At 42.1% G+C, this 17,923-nt stretch overlaps 1 protein-coding gene across 3 annotated transcripts in view; it reads left to right on the top strand.

Annotated features, from left to right (window-relative positions):
* The window catches only part of LOC146839194 (CD5 antigen-like), a 449,199-nt gene that overhangs the window by 395,749 nt on the left and 35,527 nt on the right, over positions 1 to 17,923 (top strand). For 2 of the 3 annotated variants that reach the window (XM_085603212.1, XM_085603213.1), the window contains one exon: positions 3,277 to 4,069. The exons of the other annotated variant lie outside the window; for it this stretch is intronic. In XM_085603212.1, the coding sequence (XP_085459338.1) occupies positions 3,277 to 3,806 (530 nt within the window). In that variant the 3' untranslated portion in view covers positions 3,807 to 4,069. Of the gene's footprint in view, positions 1 to 3,276; positions 4,070 to 17,923 lie in introns of those variants that run through there. 3 annotated transcript variants of the gene reach the window in all.

Here is a 17,923-nt window from a genome sequence, read left to right as displayed (position 1 = left end):
CTGGCCTATTGGCTACCCACAATAAAATAAAATAAAATTATGAAAGTACAACAATTGTATTTGCAGCAAATGCAATGCCCCAATCAAACAAACAACACCAACTTACTTGTAAAATCTCAAATCCAAAAGTCCTCAAATCCAAAAGTCCTCAAATCCAATGATATATGATGCAGCAGACACAGAGGGTGATCCTTCCAGCTCCAAATCCAAATGAAAATGAACAGGACATGGACAAAGTACTGGGAGGAGCCGTCTGGACAGGAACAGGAAGTTGGAGACTCTAGGGCACTTCCTTCCTCTCCCAAAAAATCGTAAAAAAAGAAAAAGGACTGCTTGCACAAAACAGTACAGCCAAATGTCAATCTGAGGCCTTTTTTCATTCAAATCATCATTTTCGAGAAGGTTTTATGCTGCTCGAGAGATATTCTTCTCCAGATTGCAAATTTTGCATGTTTGGCATCGCACGCTTCACGGAACTTCCACCTGATGTCCGAAGGCGCATCCGAATGACGTGTTCGCAATCGCATACTCTCGCTGGATCGTGTGGCCGGCTACCAAAATCTCGTAGCGCACCCGAACGGATATGAAAACTCGTCGGCTCACACAGTGATCCCGGTAAGTCGCTCCCACGTGCGCGAAAATGCATTTTGAAAGAGCGAACAAGGGAATCACTACGCTCTGCCGCGGAGCGCTGAGTTTTCGGTAACTCAGCGTTCTACGCGGAACGCGGAGTTGCCAAAAATCCACAAACTCCCCGAGCGGAGCAGAGTTTAACACCCAGGCTTATGAAATAGGAAGCCGGTGTCTGCATACAGTCCTGTCCCGTATTTTTGGATGGATGCAATAGGAAGCTGGTGCCTCTATGCAGTCCTGTCCCCACATTTTTGGATGGATTTCTTAGAAGACGGTGTCTGCCTGCAATCTTGCCCAATATTGTTGGATGGATGTAATAGTAAGCCTTTGTCTGCATGCAGGTCTGACCCTAATTGTTGGATGGATTTAATACAGAGCTGCTCTCTGCATGCAGACCTGTCCCTTATTTTTGGATGGATGGAAATAGGAATCTGGTGGCTTCATGCAGTCCTCTACTTTATTGATGAATGGATGTAATAGGAAGCCTGGATCTGCATACCGCCCTGCCCCTCATTGTTGGATGGCTGTAATCAGACGCCGGTGTCTGCTTGCAGTCCTGTCCCTTATTGTTGGTTGGATGTAATAGAAAATGGGTGTTTGCATACATTCCTCTACCCTATTGTTGGATTAATGTAATAGGAAGCCTGTGTCTGCATGCAGTCCTACACCTTATTGTTGGATGGATGTAATATGAAGCCAGTGTCTGCATTCAGACCTGTCATCTTATTATTGGATGTATGTTAAAGGATGCCAAGCTACACATTCAGACCTGTACCAATTTGTTGGATGGAGGTAATAGGAAGCCAGTGTCTGCATGAAATCCTGCCGCTTATTGTTGGATGGATGCAATAGGACTCTGGTGCCTGCATGCAGCCCAGTTCCTTATTGCTGGATGGATGTAATCAGAAGCTGATGTCTTCATGCAGTCCTGTACCTTATATTTTAATGTGTGAAGTAGGAAGCCGGTGTCTGCATGCATGGAGATGTGTGCCTAATTGTTGGATAGATGTAATCAGAAGCCGGTGTCTGCATGAATTCCTGCCGCTTATTGTTGGATGGATGTAGTAGGACGCCGGTGTCTGCTTCAGACCTGTCTCTTATTATTGTATGTATGTAATAGGATGCCAGGGTACACACTCAGACCTGTACCTTAATGTTGGATTGATTTAATAGGAAGCCGGAGTATTCATGCAGTCCTGGCCCTTATTGTTGGATGGATGTAATTGGAAGCTGGTGTCTTTATGCAGTCCTGTACCCTATTTTTGAATGAATGTAATAGGAATCAGGTGTCTGCATGCAGTCCTGTCCCTTATTGTTGGATGGATGCAATAGGAATCTGGTGTCTGCATGCAGTACAGTTCCTTATTGCTTGATGGATGTAATCAGAAGCCAGTGTCTGCATGCAGTCCTGTACCTTATTGTTTAATGGGTGAAATAGGAAGCTGGTGTCTGCATGCATGGATTCCTGTACCTTACTGTTGGATAGATGCAATCAGAAGCCGGTGTCTGCATTCAGCCATGTCCCTTATTGTTGGATGGATGTAATAGGAAGCTAGTGTCTGCATGCAGTCCTGTACCCTATTGTTGGAGGGATGTAATAGGATGCCGGTGTCTGCATGTAGTCCTGTACCATATTGTTGGATGGATGTAATGGGAAGCCGGTGTCTGCATGAAGTCCTGTTGCTTATTGTTGGATGGATGTCATAGAAAGCCGGTCTCTGCATTGAGCCCTGTCTCTTTTGCGTGAATGGTTGTAATTGAAAGCTTGTCTTGGATGCAGCCCTGCCCTTTGGTTCAGGAGGTCTTGTGTGGACCACAATGAGTATTTAACTTGATTTGTTACTCCTACAGGAACCAAGAGATACCTTTCAGTCATGGATTTACAAGGGTGTGTTTCTGTTGAGTCGAGACATAGTGACACTCCTGTTTCAGTCTTTTCTCCTCCTCTCGATCTTTTCCAGTGTAGATAATAATGAGCTACCTCAGGTCTGACCACCTAGAGATCATGTGATAACACTGGAGAGGGAATTCGCATCTGAACAAAATTATAGAAAACATGATCCCAGTGAACGGGAGATAATCTTTCTTATAGAACATGTCTGAAGGCATTTCTAGGTTTTATGGTCATCTTAAAGGTATTGTTTCTTCATTTAGAGGTTGCCAATGCTTTGGGTTTCTTTATACTGTCTCAGGAATGAAGAGAGGATGCACAGATGGACGATTGGGGGTAGATACAAGGAAAATGGGTTGACAGAAGGAAGTGGATGGGCTTAAAAGGGCGGAGATAGATCAGAAAGAAAGGCCTGAGATCTGGACAGACAGGAGGATGCACAGATGGACGATGGTGGATGATGAAGAGATCGGAGGATGGAAGGGATGATGGACAGATGGAAGGATGGAAGGGAAAATGGACTGATGAAAGGATGGACGACAGAAGGAAGCTGCTAGGGTCAGAAGGGTGAAGAGGGATACGAAGTACCTGAGTGCTAGACAGACAGGAGGATGCACAGCTGGACAATGGGGGGTGATGGAGAGATGGAAGGATGGATGACAGAAGGAAGCTGCTGGGCTCAGTGGTGTGAATACAGATACAAAAGGAGGTCCTGACAGCTCATCAGAGTGACCTTGTCTTTTCCTCCTCAGAATCCATCGTCCTGGATCCGAACACAGCTCATCCTGCACTCAGCATCTCTGCGGATGGAAAGAGCGTCACAAGGCTTCCTGTTGAACAAACGTTTTCCAAGAATGCAGAGAGATTTCGGCAACATTCTTGTGTTCTTGGAACTGTAGGCTTCACCTCTGGGAAGCATTACTGGGAGCTGATGGTGCCCAAACGCAGACTCAGAGACACATTTATTAGATTGTGGCATGTTGGGGTGGCCAGACAGTCTGTTACTAGGAATGCCTATGTACAGGATGTTCGGGCTGAGAATGGCTTCTGGGTTTTGGCACGCAAAAAATATACTTCCAAGATTCACCCCAGGCCTACTAACCTTTCGGGAGGGATTCCTTTAGTAAGACACATTGGAGTTTACCTGGACTACGAGGGAGGGCTGGTGTCATTCTTCAATGCTGAGACCCAGGAGCACCTCTTCACCTACACAGACACCTTCACAGAGAAGGTCTTTCCTCTGGTTTGTAACTACATGTCCTCAGCCATAGAGCTGAGTTAAACAGCAGAGGAGCAGGCCTGTAGATGTGTATCTTTGATCATTTCTAGAATTCACTTCCTTAGAGGAAGAGCTGCTGTAATTCATGCTCAGAACTGATTTACCTATTTCAAGGCAGTAATTTCCATTTATAAAGAATCAGGATTTTGGATTTGAATTCCTTGTGTGTTTTGGTTCATGCTGAAAGTTGCTACAACACGTCTACAAAAGTAAGGGACATTTGTTTCTGCCGCTTCAAGGCTTAAAATAAATAATGTGCTAGATTACAGGTCTTGCAAGTCTGTTGTCATTGCTCTCACTTCAGCACTCATACTGTCAGGCCCATTCAGCGCATGGATCACTTCATTTCTGCTAGACATTGAGACTTAAGGTAGAATATAGCTCATTGGGTCAAGTACCTGCTGCAGAAATCACTTTGTAACCTGCAGACTACAGTGGCTTTCACGTTTTTGCAAGAAGAAACTTCTATTTAGTTCAGAAAAGACATCTCCTTCTCATTTTGTCAGTAGTGGTAGTATAACCTTGATCTGTCCACAGCCTTTGACACCATCTCTCACCATGTGACAGACTGGGCTGAGGGACGCTGCCTTAAGCCTGCTGGAGTCGTTTTTAGTGACCAGGACTCTCACAGTCAGCTGCGCAGACTTTAGGGCTAAGCCTTTCCAACTTCCCTGTGGAGTCCCTCAGGGTTCTTCCCTCTACTCTAACCTGCGTGTCGCCCCTATGGCAAAACTGGTGCGCTCTTTCGGTTCCCACATGTTATCCTATGCGGATGACACCCAAATCATCATCTCCATCTCTGATGATTGAGAAGGGGTGGCAGACAGGTTTAGGTCCTGTATGGATGGAGTCAGCATTTTGTTGAGAGAGAACTGGTTTTTGGCGTGGAAAATTTGATCCGGACTGACTGTTGGTGACCGGAAACCTGCAGCACTCTACCTGTTCCGTTGGCCACGACAAAAAATCTGGGGGTGATCTTTGACAATTCTTTGGCATTTGACATCCAGGTCAAAAGAACGGAGAGTTGGTGTTGTTGTTTTTGGATCATTAAGACCTGGAAGAAAATTCTTGCCTTTCTTCCTGCAGAGTTAAGGGTATCATTGGCCATTGCTCTTTTTACATCTGGCCTTGAATACTGAAATGTACTTTATTCAATGCCAATCAGTATTCGCTGAATATGCTTCTGGTCATAAAAAATGCAGATGCTATTAGGTCAGTCTTGGCTCTGCCTTAAAAAATCTCCATTGGCAAACACAAGGAGATGATGGATGGAGCACTGAATCTTTTCAGACACTCATCCCCAGTCACAGATCTGGGTTGAATCCATCATCTTTCTTTAGCTCACTTCACCACCCCAGTTCAGTGACAGCTTTGGCAGCCAGTAAGGAAGCAGGTGACTTTTAAAACCCTGTGCCTTGTACGTTAGGCTCGCCATCAATAGGGCTCAAGTTGTCTTAGGGCCGCCTTCACCTAGTAGTCCTCTGAGATCTGCAGGACAGGTGATAGTTCCTAGGTTCTGGAAAGCGAGATGGGTGGAAAGAGCATGCAGTGTACAGTATAGTGGGGAAGCTCCGCCAACTTTCCACCCATCTTTTTGATTAGCTCAAATACTAAATGCTGCATTTAGATTGGATTTTGGCTTGTTAGTCCCGCCTCCAGATGGCCTTGTCGTCATTTTTGTCCTTCCATGGCTATCAGCCCCTTAACTTTAAAAACTGTTTTGTTCCCCTGCCTCTCCCCGTTCCCTCCCGCAGTCCATGACATCTAGGACTACCACCACCCCCAACACCTCCTGTTCGTGCTTTCTTTGACACCAGCACTTCCGTTTAAAATGCAATAGGTCTCACATAAATATGATATTTATCAAAAAAGATTCCTTTCTGTGTATTACTCTTTTAGTTGGTGACCATGAGGCCTACACATTTAGATCAATAACCTTTGATTTTTGACTGTGACACTGGACAAATATTATTACTCCAGACTAGAATATACTTTTTGTTACTCTCAAAATTTATTTTTCATAGGAAAACACTTATGTTCAATAAAATCATATTTTAAAATTGCATTCAATATAAACTCTGATTGGGTGCTCTGGTACAGTCTTATATATGCTATCTAACAATTCCGTATTACGGTATCTATCTCAGAGTCACACACACTTCAAATCATGTACTTTCAAAATTGCAAATTAAATACTACACAAATACATTTCATATGCTTTAAAAAGTCCCACTGTCGACGCGTTTCGGTGCATAGGTTACAATAGTAGCACCTTCCTCAGGACGGACGAGAATTTAAAACCAAAGTTATGTTCTTCTTTCTAAAAAAGAGAATGCATATAATTAATACCATTTCCCTATGGAGAGTTGATTCTAGTTCTGGGCTATGCTGTTAGTGTCACTTATACATATTGTCTGCCCTTACTTTAAGTGTAGGGGTTGAAGTCCTTCTGTGGGTGTTCAGGACGACTTTATCACCTCTCAACTTTTGTGATTTTAGACCACTTGCATCATAGTCAGTGGAGTCATAGAATTCTACAAAAAGAGCATGGAGTTATTTCACCATACTTTTTGAGCCTATTAGCCTATTCTCATGCTGTTAAGCAAAACACTTACTTTTAAAAAGTCACGTTGACACATGTTCAATGGTGTCTTAAAGCAGGTACGTCTTTCGATATGCACCGCCTGTATTCAATTGTTTAGCTGTGCCTGTAAGGTACATAGATAATGCTATATACTTCAAATAATGATGTCATGTCACTGGTGTTTATTCTCAACAAATACATCCATATACCTACCAATAGGTTTTTCGCCTAATGTTTAAGTTCAGGCTGTCCTTCCCTGCACCTTTTCAAGTGGTGTCCTGATACCTGTACCGGAAAACATGACGTTCAATTTAAGTGTACAGTTATCCATAGATCATGGCTTTAGACATCTACCTATCTCCTACTCCTTCTAAATTAGAAAGGGGTTCAGTACATACCAGTTAGAGCCTGCAATATCTTGTGGCAGCCTGAATCTTGACAACGCTGTCTTCTTTTCTTTAAGCGCTGTCAGCCACACTGTAGGTTTTCTTGGGGGTGTTTTTACTTTTACTCCCAACCTGTGTATTAAAAGTCATATTGGAGGAGGTTTTATTTAGATCCTCGCATAGAAGAATCTTCTTATCGCATTCCCCAGATTTTGCAAAATTTGCTAATTACAAGTATGTCCTCTACTCTCATTGTCACTCATGCTGTTTTAAAGCAGTTCTGAGGTGTACTTTAATATTTCTTTATCAGAGGTAACTAACAGAAACCGTGCCCTGTTCGCTTTGCAGTGCTACAGCGTTAAAAGCGATAAAAGCGATTGTCACAAGCAGCCCCTCCCTAGAGCACTTGCTTAATGACCCTCCCTAGAGCACTTGCTTAATGCAAGCTGATAGACTAAGGTCTTCAGAAAAGGAGTACCACAACTTTCCCCCTTTCCTAGGATTTCATTCTTGGAATCCTGCATAGGAGAAAAGATTCTCTCCCTGACTCTACATACATTCGAGTGCCCAATGCTTACTCAAGTCTTCTATCCATCTAGTTTGCACCAAAGCGGTCCTTACCTTTAAAAATCGGCGAGCCTGCTAGTCACAACGTCCTGCTTCCACCGCAACTGGTGAATGCAGTCATTTGTGCAGGCTTTAAATACCCCTAGGCATACTTAATTGGATGCCTATTACCTGCCAAATTGGTATTTAACATTCAATTAAGGTAGCCGTCTATCGGCGCCATTTTAGTAGTTTTTTGCATCAATCCTTTAAGGACTACAGGTCCATGAGTTCAATCCCGGGTCCTCCTGTTTGCCGAATTTTAAGCTGGTGACTATTATTATTTCTGATTTATTTATAACACTGTCCCCTTTTCTTTTAATATTGTAAACTTCCTCCTGGGCACACCGGTTTGTTCAGACCGAATTTCGATAGTTTTCGGCCGCCATTTTGGTAGTTTTTAAGTCTTATTTGCGAACTACAGAACCACAGGTTCAATCCCCGGTCCCCCTGGTTACTGATTTTCGAATTTATCCATATTTGCCGAATTTTCAGCTGGTGACTTGTATTATTTCTAATTTATTTATAACAATATCCCATCTTATTTTGATATTGTAAACTTCCTCCTGGGCACACCGGTTTATTCAGACCGAATTTCGATCATTTTCGGCCGCCATTTTTGTAGTTTTTTAGTCTAGTTTGCGAACTACAAAATCACCGGTTCGATCCCCGGTCCCCCTGGTTGTTGATTTTCGAATTTATCCAGGTTAATATTTCTACCTTGCTGGTTACAAGTTCACATTAAATTCACGCCATTTTTGCAGTTCGCTATGCTGCATTGTTAAGGAACTACACGGTCACTGAATTGGTCCCCAGCCCTATATTTCACAGAAATTGAGTATTAGTCTCTCTAATTACACAAGATACTGTTTAATTGATTTGCAACTGGCATCTTGGTATTATGCCATAGTTGTCTTTGTGCACAGAAGTACTAGGATGCAATGCTCATTAACTGCCTCATTCTATGCTCAACTGTTACTCCTCTACTCGGCTGGTGGTTCCATGGTCACATATTTCAATAAACCTGTAGGGCATGCCAATTTTCACACATTTCTTATTGTGAGGTGTGTCCCCTTATCCCACCCTATGGTCGTAGGTCAAAACAATTTATACTCCACAACAAATGTCATACGGTTCACTATTGCTATTCACCATATACTACATTTCATATCATTTGTGTATTCTTCTATACAACAAGAAAAAAACAGTTACTGTAAAATGAATGGGTATAAAGTTCAACCTTGCTATTGGACATCTTCTACACTGCATGTCTGCTTTATTCAGTTATAAAAATAAAGTGGAACAGTCACCGTGTTACATTGGGTATACCTGCATTGTGCTTTTTGTTAACAATATCTAATACAACATGATTCTTTTGCATAGTCTTTACAGAAAATACTTGCATTATAGCTACAATGCCATCCTAAATACATAATACCATTTTCATTGCCTATACTTGCTTATTTCTCCCCATTGGGGCCAGCCTTAATTTGGGTCGTGTTAATCCTGATATTTATTAGGGAGATGATTACAGACTTTCATATTACTATCCTGTATTTCTTGGATGTGGTGGGGCAGAGATCTGCAGCACTATCTAATCATTCTGTCCCATTCCTCTCGACCGTTAAGTCCTAGATAATTTACGTTTTTTGTTTAAATCTCCTCCCCTTACTGAAATCCTGATCTTTTCTAAAATGAACCACTTGATGTCATCCATATTGTGGTTTTCAGATGTCCAATGTTCAACCAAAGGAGCATTCTTTCTTTGGTTTCTTATTGCGGATCGATGCTCCGTGAGCCGTAGACGCATTTCACGTCCGGTTTCTCCAATGTAACATTTGTTACAAGGACACAGCAATAGGTACACTACATTAGATGTGCGACAATTAACATGTTCGTTCATCCAATGAGTTATACCGTTGATTTCCAGTTTGTCCGTCTTAATGATGCTCTTACAGTGTGAGCAAGACCCACATGGCAGGTTTCCCCTAATAGGAGTATTATTTGCAATATTCCTTAGTCCCCCACTCTTTGGTTCTTTAAAGGTATGCACTAAATGGTTCCTGATGGTCTTGTTCCTCCTGTATGCATATGTTGGTTTAGCCATTGGTATCACTCCTACCTTATTCAATATGCCCCAGTTCTTGTTAATCAGGTTTTTTACCTTGTTACTAAAGCCGCTTTAGTCTGATACCATTATAATTCCATCATTACGATCATTTGTTTTTGTCGATGTCTCGAACAGACTATCACGGTTATAGTACTTGGCGCGCTTATAAGCTTGTTTTATTAAGCGCTTAGGGTATCCTCTCTGTGCAAGCTTAACTCTAAGGATGGCTGCGTGTTTTTCATAACTGGATCTATCACTGCAGTTACGACTAATCCGTAAGAATTGGCTGAAAGGTATCCCATCTTTCTGGCATTTAGGATGGTAGCTGGTATGGTGAAGCAGGGTGTTACGGTCTGTGGGTTTTACGAACAATTCTACATTGAGGGCTCCTTCTTTTTCATGGATCCTGATGTCTAGGAAGTCTACTGCTGATTGACTTTTATTTGAGGTAAACTTAAGATTTGGATCCCCGCAATTGATCCATTCAAGGAAGATGTCTAAATCCCTTTCTGGACCGTCCCAAATGAAGAAAATGTCGTCTATGAATCTAGACCAGCACTTTACATTCTAGATGAAATAAAGGAAGACATCAGCGGCTATCAAGAATATATGATAAACAAAAAAACAAACAAGCTACGTAAAGACATAGCTAATTACAAAAATGAATCTGTTTATCCATATATTCAGAAAGACTATTATGAGCAACCAGCACCTACAGAGTACAATGGTAAACAATTTACCTACAATAGGAATAGGTACCACAGGAAGAATGTGACATTCTCCGATACGTCATACAACAGTTCTGAATCAGAAGGGGAAAGAAAGCAGGAACAACGAAACAGAACTGACACAAAAGAAGGAGGTCAGGCAAACAACAGGGAATACCAACCAGTTTTTTTAGGGCAGCAACAAAGGCGCCAACAGAGAGGATTCAAAGCCCGGGGGAGGGGTTGTCAGGGCAACCAACAAGTAGCGGGAACCATGAGGAGACCCTACATGCGGACCCGCAGCCACAAAGATTGGGAATAGAATTAGAACACCTGACACCCCCAATACAAAGACTAGAAATAGAGGAAGAAACCTTTAAAGCCCCAATAATAAACCTTTCTAACAAAATACTCACAACACATGAGATTAGTGTTTTAGAGAAGGGATTAGATTTTGCCCCCAGCACAATAGGCTGTAGATTTAACATAGAAAGGGATGTGAGGGACCTATTCAGAAAAGTCAGAATAAAAAAGTTTTTTGAAGGGAAAGAGAGTAGAGAGACCACTAATAAATCGGGCCTCAAACCACCATCCATCTGGACACCTAATACAGCAATGGTAGGACAAGAGGTGGATACCTTTGAGAAAGCAGTGACCACTGGTTTAGAGAAGCTATTAGATACAAAAGTATGGACTGAAAACAATTTATCAAAACAGGAAAGGGAGGCACTAAAGTCCTTGTCATCCTGTGATGATATCACCATAAAACCAGGAGACAAGGGAGGGAGCATAGTGGTGTTAACCACTGAAGACTATGAAAACAGAATGCTTAAACTACTGAATAATGAGACACACTATAAATCCAGTAGCGTGAGAGAATGGGACAGTCTTAAGAAAAAAGTTAGAGATGTTGTAACCTTCGCTAAAGAAGACAATATAATATGCGAAGAGGAATATCGATTCCTAATTAATGAGAACCCTAAGGTCCCAGCACTATATGGGCTGCCCAAAGTTCACAAAAACCTGGAAGACCCCCCAATGCGCCCTATAGTGTCAGGAATTGAATCTTTGACTGAGCCTCTCAGCAAATATGTGGACCACTTCATCCAGCCTTTGGTCACACAACTACCCTCATATATAAAAGATACCACCCATATGATTTATAAAATTGAGGGTTTAGTATTCAATAAAGACACCCAATGGCTGGTATGCTTAGATATTGAAGCATTATATACCAATATCCCACAAGAGGATACTGTGAGAATGATGGAGGACATTTTGGGAAATGAGGCAGGGGAACTTACTGCACAAAACACCTTCATCATAGAATGCATTGATATAATTCTAAAAAACAACATCTTCTTATTCAAGCAAGATCACTACTGCCAGATCAAGGGCACCAGTATGGGAGACACATGTGCTCCCAGCCTGGCATGCCTGTATGTTGGGAGATTTGAGACCCAACATATCTACAACGAGATGTGTCCCTTTTTTGAGAATGTAAAGTGCTGGTCTAGATTCATAGACGACATTTTCTTCATTTGGGACGGTCCAGAAAGGGATTTAGACATCTTCCTTGAATGGATCAATTGCGGGGATCCAAATCTTAAGTTTACCTCAAATAAAAGTCAATCAGCAGTAGACTTCCTAGACATCAGGATCCATGAAAAAGAAGGAGCCCTCAATGTAGAATTGTTCGTAAAACCCACAGACCGTAACACCCTGCTTCACCATACCAGCTACCATCCTAAATGCCAGAAAGATGGGATACCTTTCAGCCAATTCTTACGGATTAGGCGTAACTGCAGCGAGAGATCCAGTTATGAAAAACACGCAGCCATCCTTAGAGTTAAGCTTGCACAGAGAGGATACCCTAAGCGCTTAATAAAACAAGCTTATAAGCGCGCCAAGTACTATAACCGTGATAGTCTGTTCGAGACATCGACAAAAACGAATGATCGTAATGATGGAATTATAATGGTATCAGACTACAACGGCTTTAGTAACAAGGTAAAAAACCTGATTAACAAGAACTGGGGCATATTGAATAAGGTAGGAGTGATACCAATGGCTAAACCAACATATGCATACAGGAGGAACAAGACCATCAGGAACCATTTAGTGCATACCTTTAAAGAACCAAAGAGTGGGGGACTAAGGAATATTGCAAATAATACTCCTATTAGGGGAAACCTGCCATGTGGGTCTTGCTCACACTGTAAGAGCATCATTAAGATGGACAAACTGGAAATCAACGGTATAACTCATTGGATGAACGAACATGTTAATTGTTGCACATCTAATGTAGTGTACCTATTGCTGTGTCCTTGTGACAAATGTTACATTGGAGAAACCGGACGTGAAATGCGTCTACGGCTCACGGAGCATCGATCCGCAATAAGAAACCAAAGAAAGAATGCTCCTTTGGTTGAACATTGGACATCTGAAAACCACAATATGGATGACATCAAGTGGTTCATTTTAGAAAAGATCAGGATTTCAGTAAGGGGAGGAGATTTAAACAAAAAACGTAAACAGAGAGAACTGTTTTATATGTCCAAATTTAAATATTATTATCTAGGACTTAACGGTCGAGAGGAATGGGACAGAATGATTAGATAGTGCTGCAGATCTCTGCCCCACCACATCCAAGAAATACAGGATAGTAATATGAAAGTCTGTAATCATCTCCCTAATAAATATCAGGATTAACACGACCCAAATTAAGGCTGGCCCCAATGGGGAGAAATAAGCAAGTATAGGCAATGAAAATGGTATTATGTATTTAGGATGGCATTGTAGCTATAATGCAAGTATTTTCTGTAAAGACTATGCAAAAGAATCATGTTGTATTAGATATTGTTAACAAAAAGCACAATGCAGGTATACCCAATGTAACACGGTGACTGTTCTATTTTATTTTTATAACTGAATAAAGCAGACATGCAGTGTAGAAGATGTCCAATAGCAAGGTTGAACTTTATACCCATTCATTTTACAGTAACTGTTTTTTTCTTGTTGTATAGAAGAATACACAAATGATATGAAATGTAGTATATGGTGAATAGCAATAGTGAACCGTATGACATTTGTTGTGGAGTATAAATTGTTTTGACCTACGACCATAGGGTGGGATAAGGGGACACACCTCACAATAAGAAATGTGTGAAAATTGGCATGCCCTACAGGTTTATTGAAATATGTGACCATGGAACCACCAGCCGAGTAGAGGAGTAACAGTTGAGCACAGAATGAGGCAGTTAATGAGCATTGCATCCTAGTACTTCTGTGCACAAAGAGAACTATGACATAATACCAAGATGCCAGTTGCAAATCAATTAAACAGTATCTTGTGTAATTAGAGAGACTAATACTCAATTTCTGTGAAATATAGGGCTGGGGACCAATTCAGTGACCGTGTAGTTCCTTAACAATGCAGCATAGCGAACTGCAAAAATGGCGTGAATTTAATGTGAACTTGTAACCAGCAAGGTAGAAATATTAACCTGGATAAATTTGAAAATCAACAACCAGGGGGACCGGGGATCGAACCGGTGATTTTGTAGTTCGCAAACTAGACTAAAAAACTACAAAAATGGCGGCCGAAAATGATCGAAATTCGGTCTGAATAAACCGGTGTGCCCAGGAGGAAGTTTACAATATCAAAATAAGATGGGATATTGTTATAAATAAATTAGAAATAATACAAGTCACCAGCTGAAAATTCGGCAAATATGGATAAATTCGAAAATCAGTAACCAGGGGGACCGGGGATTGAACCCGTGGTTCTGTAGTTCGCAAATAAGACTTAAAAACTACCAAAATGGCGGCCGAAAACGATCGAAATTCGGTCTGAACAAACCGGTGTGTCCAGGAGGAAGTTTACAATATTAAAAGAAAGGGGGACAGTGTTATAAATAAATCAGAAATAATAATAGTCACCAGCTTAAAATTCGGCAAACAGGAGGACCCGGGATTGAACTCATGGACCTGTAGTCCTTAAAGGATTGATGCAAAAAACTACTAAAATCGCGCCGATAGACGGCTACCTTAATTGAATGTTAAATACCAATTTGGCAGGTAATAGGCATCCAATTAAGTATGCCTAGGGGTATTTAAAGCCTGCACAAACGACTGCATTCACCAGTTGCGGTGGAAGCAGGACGTTGTGACTAGCAGGCTCGCCGATTTTTAAAGCTAAGGACCGCTTTGGTGCAAACTAGATGGATAGAAGACTTGAGTAAGCATTGGGCACTCGAATGTATGTAGAGTGAGGGAGAGAATCTTTTCTCCTATGCAGGATTCCAAGAATGAAATCCTAGGAAAGGGGGAAAATTGTGGTACTCCTTTTCTGAAGACCTTAGTCTATCAGCTTGCATTAAGCAAGTGCTCTAGGGAGGGTCATTAAGCAAGTGCTCTAGGGAGGGGCTGCTTGTGACAATCGCTTTTAACGCTGTAGCACTGCAAAGCGAACAGGGCACGGTTTCTGTTAGTTACCTCTGATAAAGAAATATTAAAGTACACCTCAGAACTGCTTTAAAACAGCATGAGTGACAATGAGAGTAGAGGACATACTTGTAATTAGCAAATTTTGCAAAATCTGGGGAATGCGATAAGAAGATTCTTCTATGCGAGGATCTAAATAAAACCTCCTCCAATATGACTTTTAATACACAGGTTGGGAGTAAAAGTAAAAACACCCCCAAGAAAACCTACAGTGTGGCTGACAGCGCTTAAAGAAAAGAAGACAGCGTTGTCAAGATTCAGGCTGCCACAAGATATTGCAGGCTCTAACTGGTATGTACTGAACCCCTTTCTAATTTAGAAGGAGTAGGAGATAGGTAGATGTCTAAAGCCATGATCTATGGATAACTGTACACTTAAATTGAACGTCATGTTATTCCGGTACAGGTATCAGGACACCACTTGAAAAGGTGCAGGGAAGGACAGCCTGAACTTAAACATTAGGCGAAAAACCTATTGGTAGGTATATGGATGTATTTGTTGAGAATAAACACCAGTGACATGACATCATTATTTGACGTATATAGCATTATCTATGTACCTTACAGGCACAGCTAAACAATTGAATACAGGCGGTGCATATCGAAAGACGTACCTGCTTTAAGACACCATTGAACATGTGTCAACGTGACTTTTTAAAAGTAAGTGTTTTGCTTAACAGCATGAGAATAGGCTAATAGGCTCAAAAAGTATGGTGAAATAACTCCATGCTCTTTTTGTAGAATTCTATGACTCCACTGACTATGATGCAAGTGGTCTAAAATCACAAAAGTTGAGAGGTGATAAAGTCGTCCTGAACACCCACAGAAGGACTTCAACCCCTACACTTAAAGTAAGGGCAGACAATATGTATAAGTGACACTAACAGCATAGCCCAGAACTAGAATCAACTCTCCATAGGGAAATGGTATTAATTATATGCATTCTCTTTTTTAGAAAGAAGAACATAACTTTGGTTTTAAATTCTCGTCCGTCCTGAGGAAGGTGCTACTATTGTAACCTATGCACCGAAACGCGTCGACAGTGGGACTTTTTAAAGCATATGAAATGTATTTGTGTAGTATTTAATTTGCAATTTTGAAAGTACATGATTTGAAGTGTGTGTGACTCTGAGATAGATACCGTAATACGGAATTGTTAGATAGCATATATAAGACTGTACCAGAGCACCCAATCAGAGTTTATATTGAATGCAATTTTAAAATATGATTTTATTGAACATAAGTGTTTTCCTATGAAAAATAAATTTTGAGAGTAACAAAAAGTATATTCTAGTCTGGAGTAATAATATTTGTCCAGTGTCACAGTCAAAAATCAAAGGTTATTGATCTAAATGTGTAGGCCTCATGGTCACCAACTAAAAGAGTAATACACAGAAAGGAATCTTTTTTGATAAATATCTGACACCCAGTCCTTTCTGGTCCCTGGGAAACTCTCTTTTTTGAGATTCTCACATAAATATGAGTCCTATTGCATTTTAAATGCTTGCTTGTCCACTGATTGGTGGGGGAATTGGCACTTGTTTTTTGTTTTGCATGCGCGCAATGCCTCTGGGGCTGCACCTGCACCAAACACACTGTATGCCATAATTTGTAAGGAGACCGGGAGGAGAGTGTTGTTAACGCATTAGCCCAACTTAGCGTGAGGAGAGGAGGTGGCGAAAAACTCAGAGCCTGGAGCTGAGGCTCCAGGTTCGAGTCTTGGCGCCAACTCAACAAATGGATAAGTGGCGTGAAGGTAATGATGTGTAAAGACTGTGACAGCAATGCACCGGTTTTTGGGTGCCACAGAGTGTGGAGTGTGCTGGACGTTGCCGGTGGGTAACATGGCATACATCACTCATAACCTTGGTAGGAAACTTGTGTGGCCCTTGAAAACCCTGCTTCTGCCACACAATTCCGGCAGAGATGGGGAGATTTCAGAGTGGGTTGGCACCGAGTAGAGGATATCCTGTACACAGACCCAGCGCCCCCTCACTCGCCTTCAGACCTCCCCAGACAGCGCCGACCCCCCGCCCATGTTACCCGGGTGCCCACAGGAATTGCAACCAATCCAACCGGCCTCATAAGGATGAAAGGCTGAGCTCATGAAGACTGGGCTTCGAACCACCATCCAAGGACTCCAGCAGCTCCGTGAAGCCTCTCCCTATGTGTGTGGGTTATAGCCAAACCAGCAATTACCTAGAGGGCAGAGGACCAACAATCTTTCCCATCCTGTGCCTGAGTGAGGCAACAAGTCTGTGACCCAAATGCTGGCACCATGATCAACGCTGGCGCCCTCCATGTGTGCTGTGCCCTTAGCACTACCGGCCCCCATCAGCATACACCCCGGCTGCCCCATGCATCTTCCCTACCCTCTCTCCCTGGTCAACGTCACTTCATCCATCCCCAGGGCCCACTGCTCCCCGAACCCCCCCACTCCCCCACCTCACACTCTGTAGCAGCAGCACCTCTTCTCTTGTAGAAATTCCCAGGTGGATATCAGCAGAAAAATAGCAGTAATGGCTCAGATAATTTTATAAGCAACATGTGGCAGAACGGGGACTTCTGCATGTCCTTTTACCATATAAATTGTCTGTTGCATTTTGTGCTTCGATGTGCGCGAGGACTTTCTGGATGTTTTCATGACTGCTATAGATGCACTTTGACCCCAAAGCATATGAACGAAAAGCTGGATGCTAGGACCGCTGTGCACTGCTGCCTTTAATGTGCACCATTTGCAGGGCCCGGAGATGATCTCAGTGCCCGCGCAGGCTCCGCGGAAGGTCGGTGTGACTGAGTAGCGAGGCTGCAGTTTCTGATGTGACCTCCTGGCACTTTCCGTCTCTTTACCTCACTCAAGCCTCTAGGCACTGAGTTCAGTCCAAGACCCACGCACAGAAGCACTGTTAGGGGAGCATCTCCTGGCAAATAAATGCATTTGCAATGCGATAGGTCTCGCATTTACGCAATTTTAAGCTATTGGCTTTGTAAATGACAATGTGTTTGTATTTTTGTTTTAAAAACCAAAACATAAATAAAAGGCATTGACATTTACAATGCGAATAGCTCAAACACACGTAAATGCGAGCCCTGGTGCATTGCAAATGCTTGTTCTAACATAGGAGTTAAAAAAGTAAACACATGCCTTTGGTAGTGTCTGGCGATGCCACTGCACTGAATATGAAAGAGTGGCTCACCGAATGACTGCTTCTCCAAGGCAAT

This window comes from Triturus cristatus, chromosome 4_2, assembly GCF_964204655.1.
Source record: "Triturus cristatus chromosome 4_2, aTriCri1.1, whole genome shotgun sequence".
Taxonomy (NCBI): Eukaryota; Metazoa; Chordata; class Amphibia; order Caudata; family Salamandridae; genus Triturus; species Triturus cristatus.
Note: the sequence above shows the minus strand (reverse complement) of the source record. Positions and strands in the feature narration are given on the sequence as shown.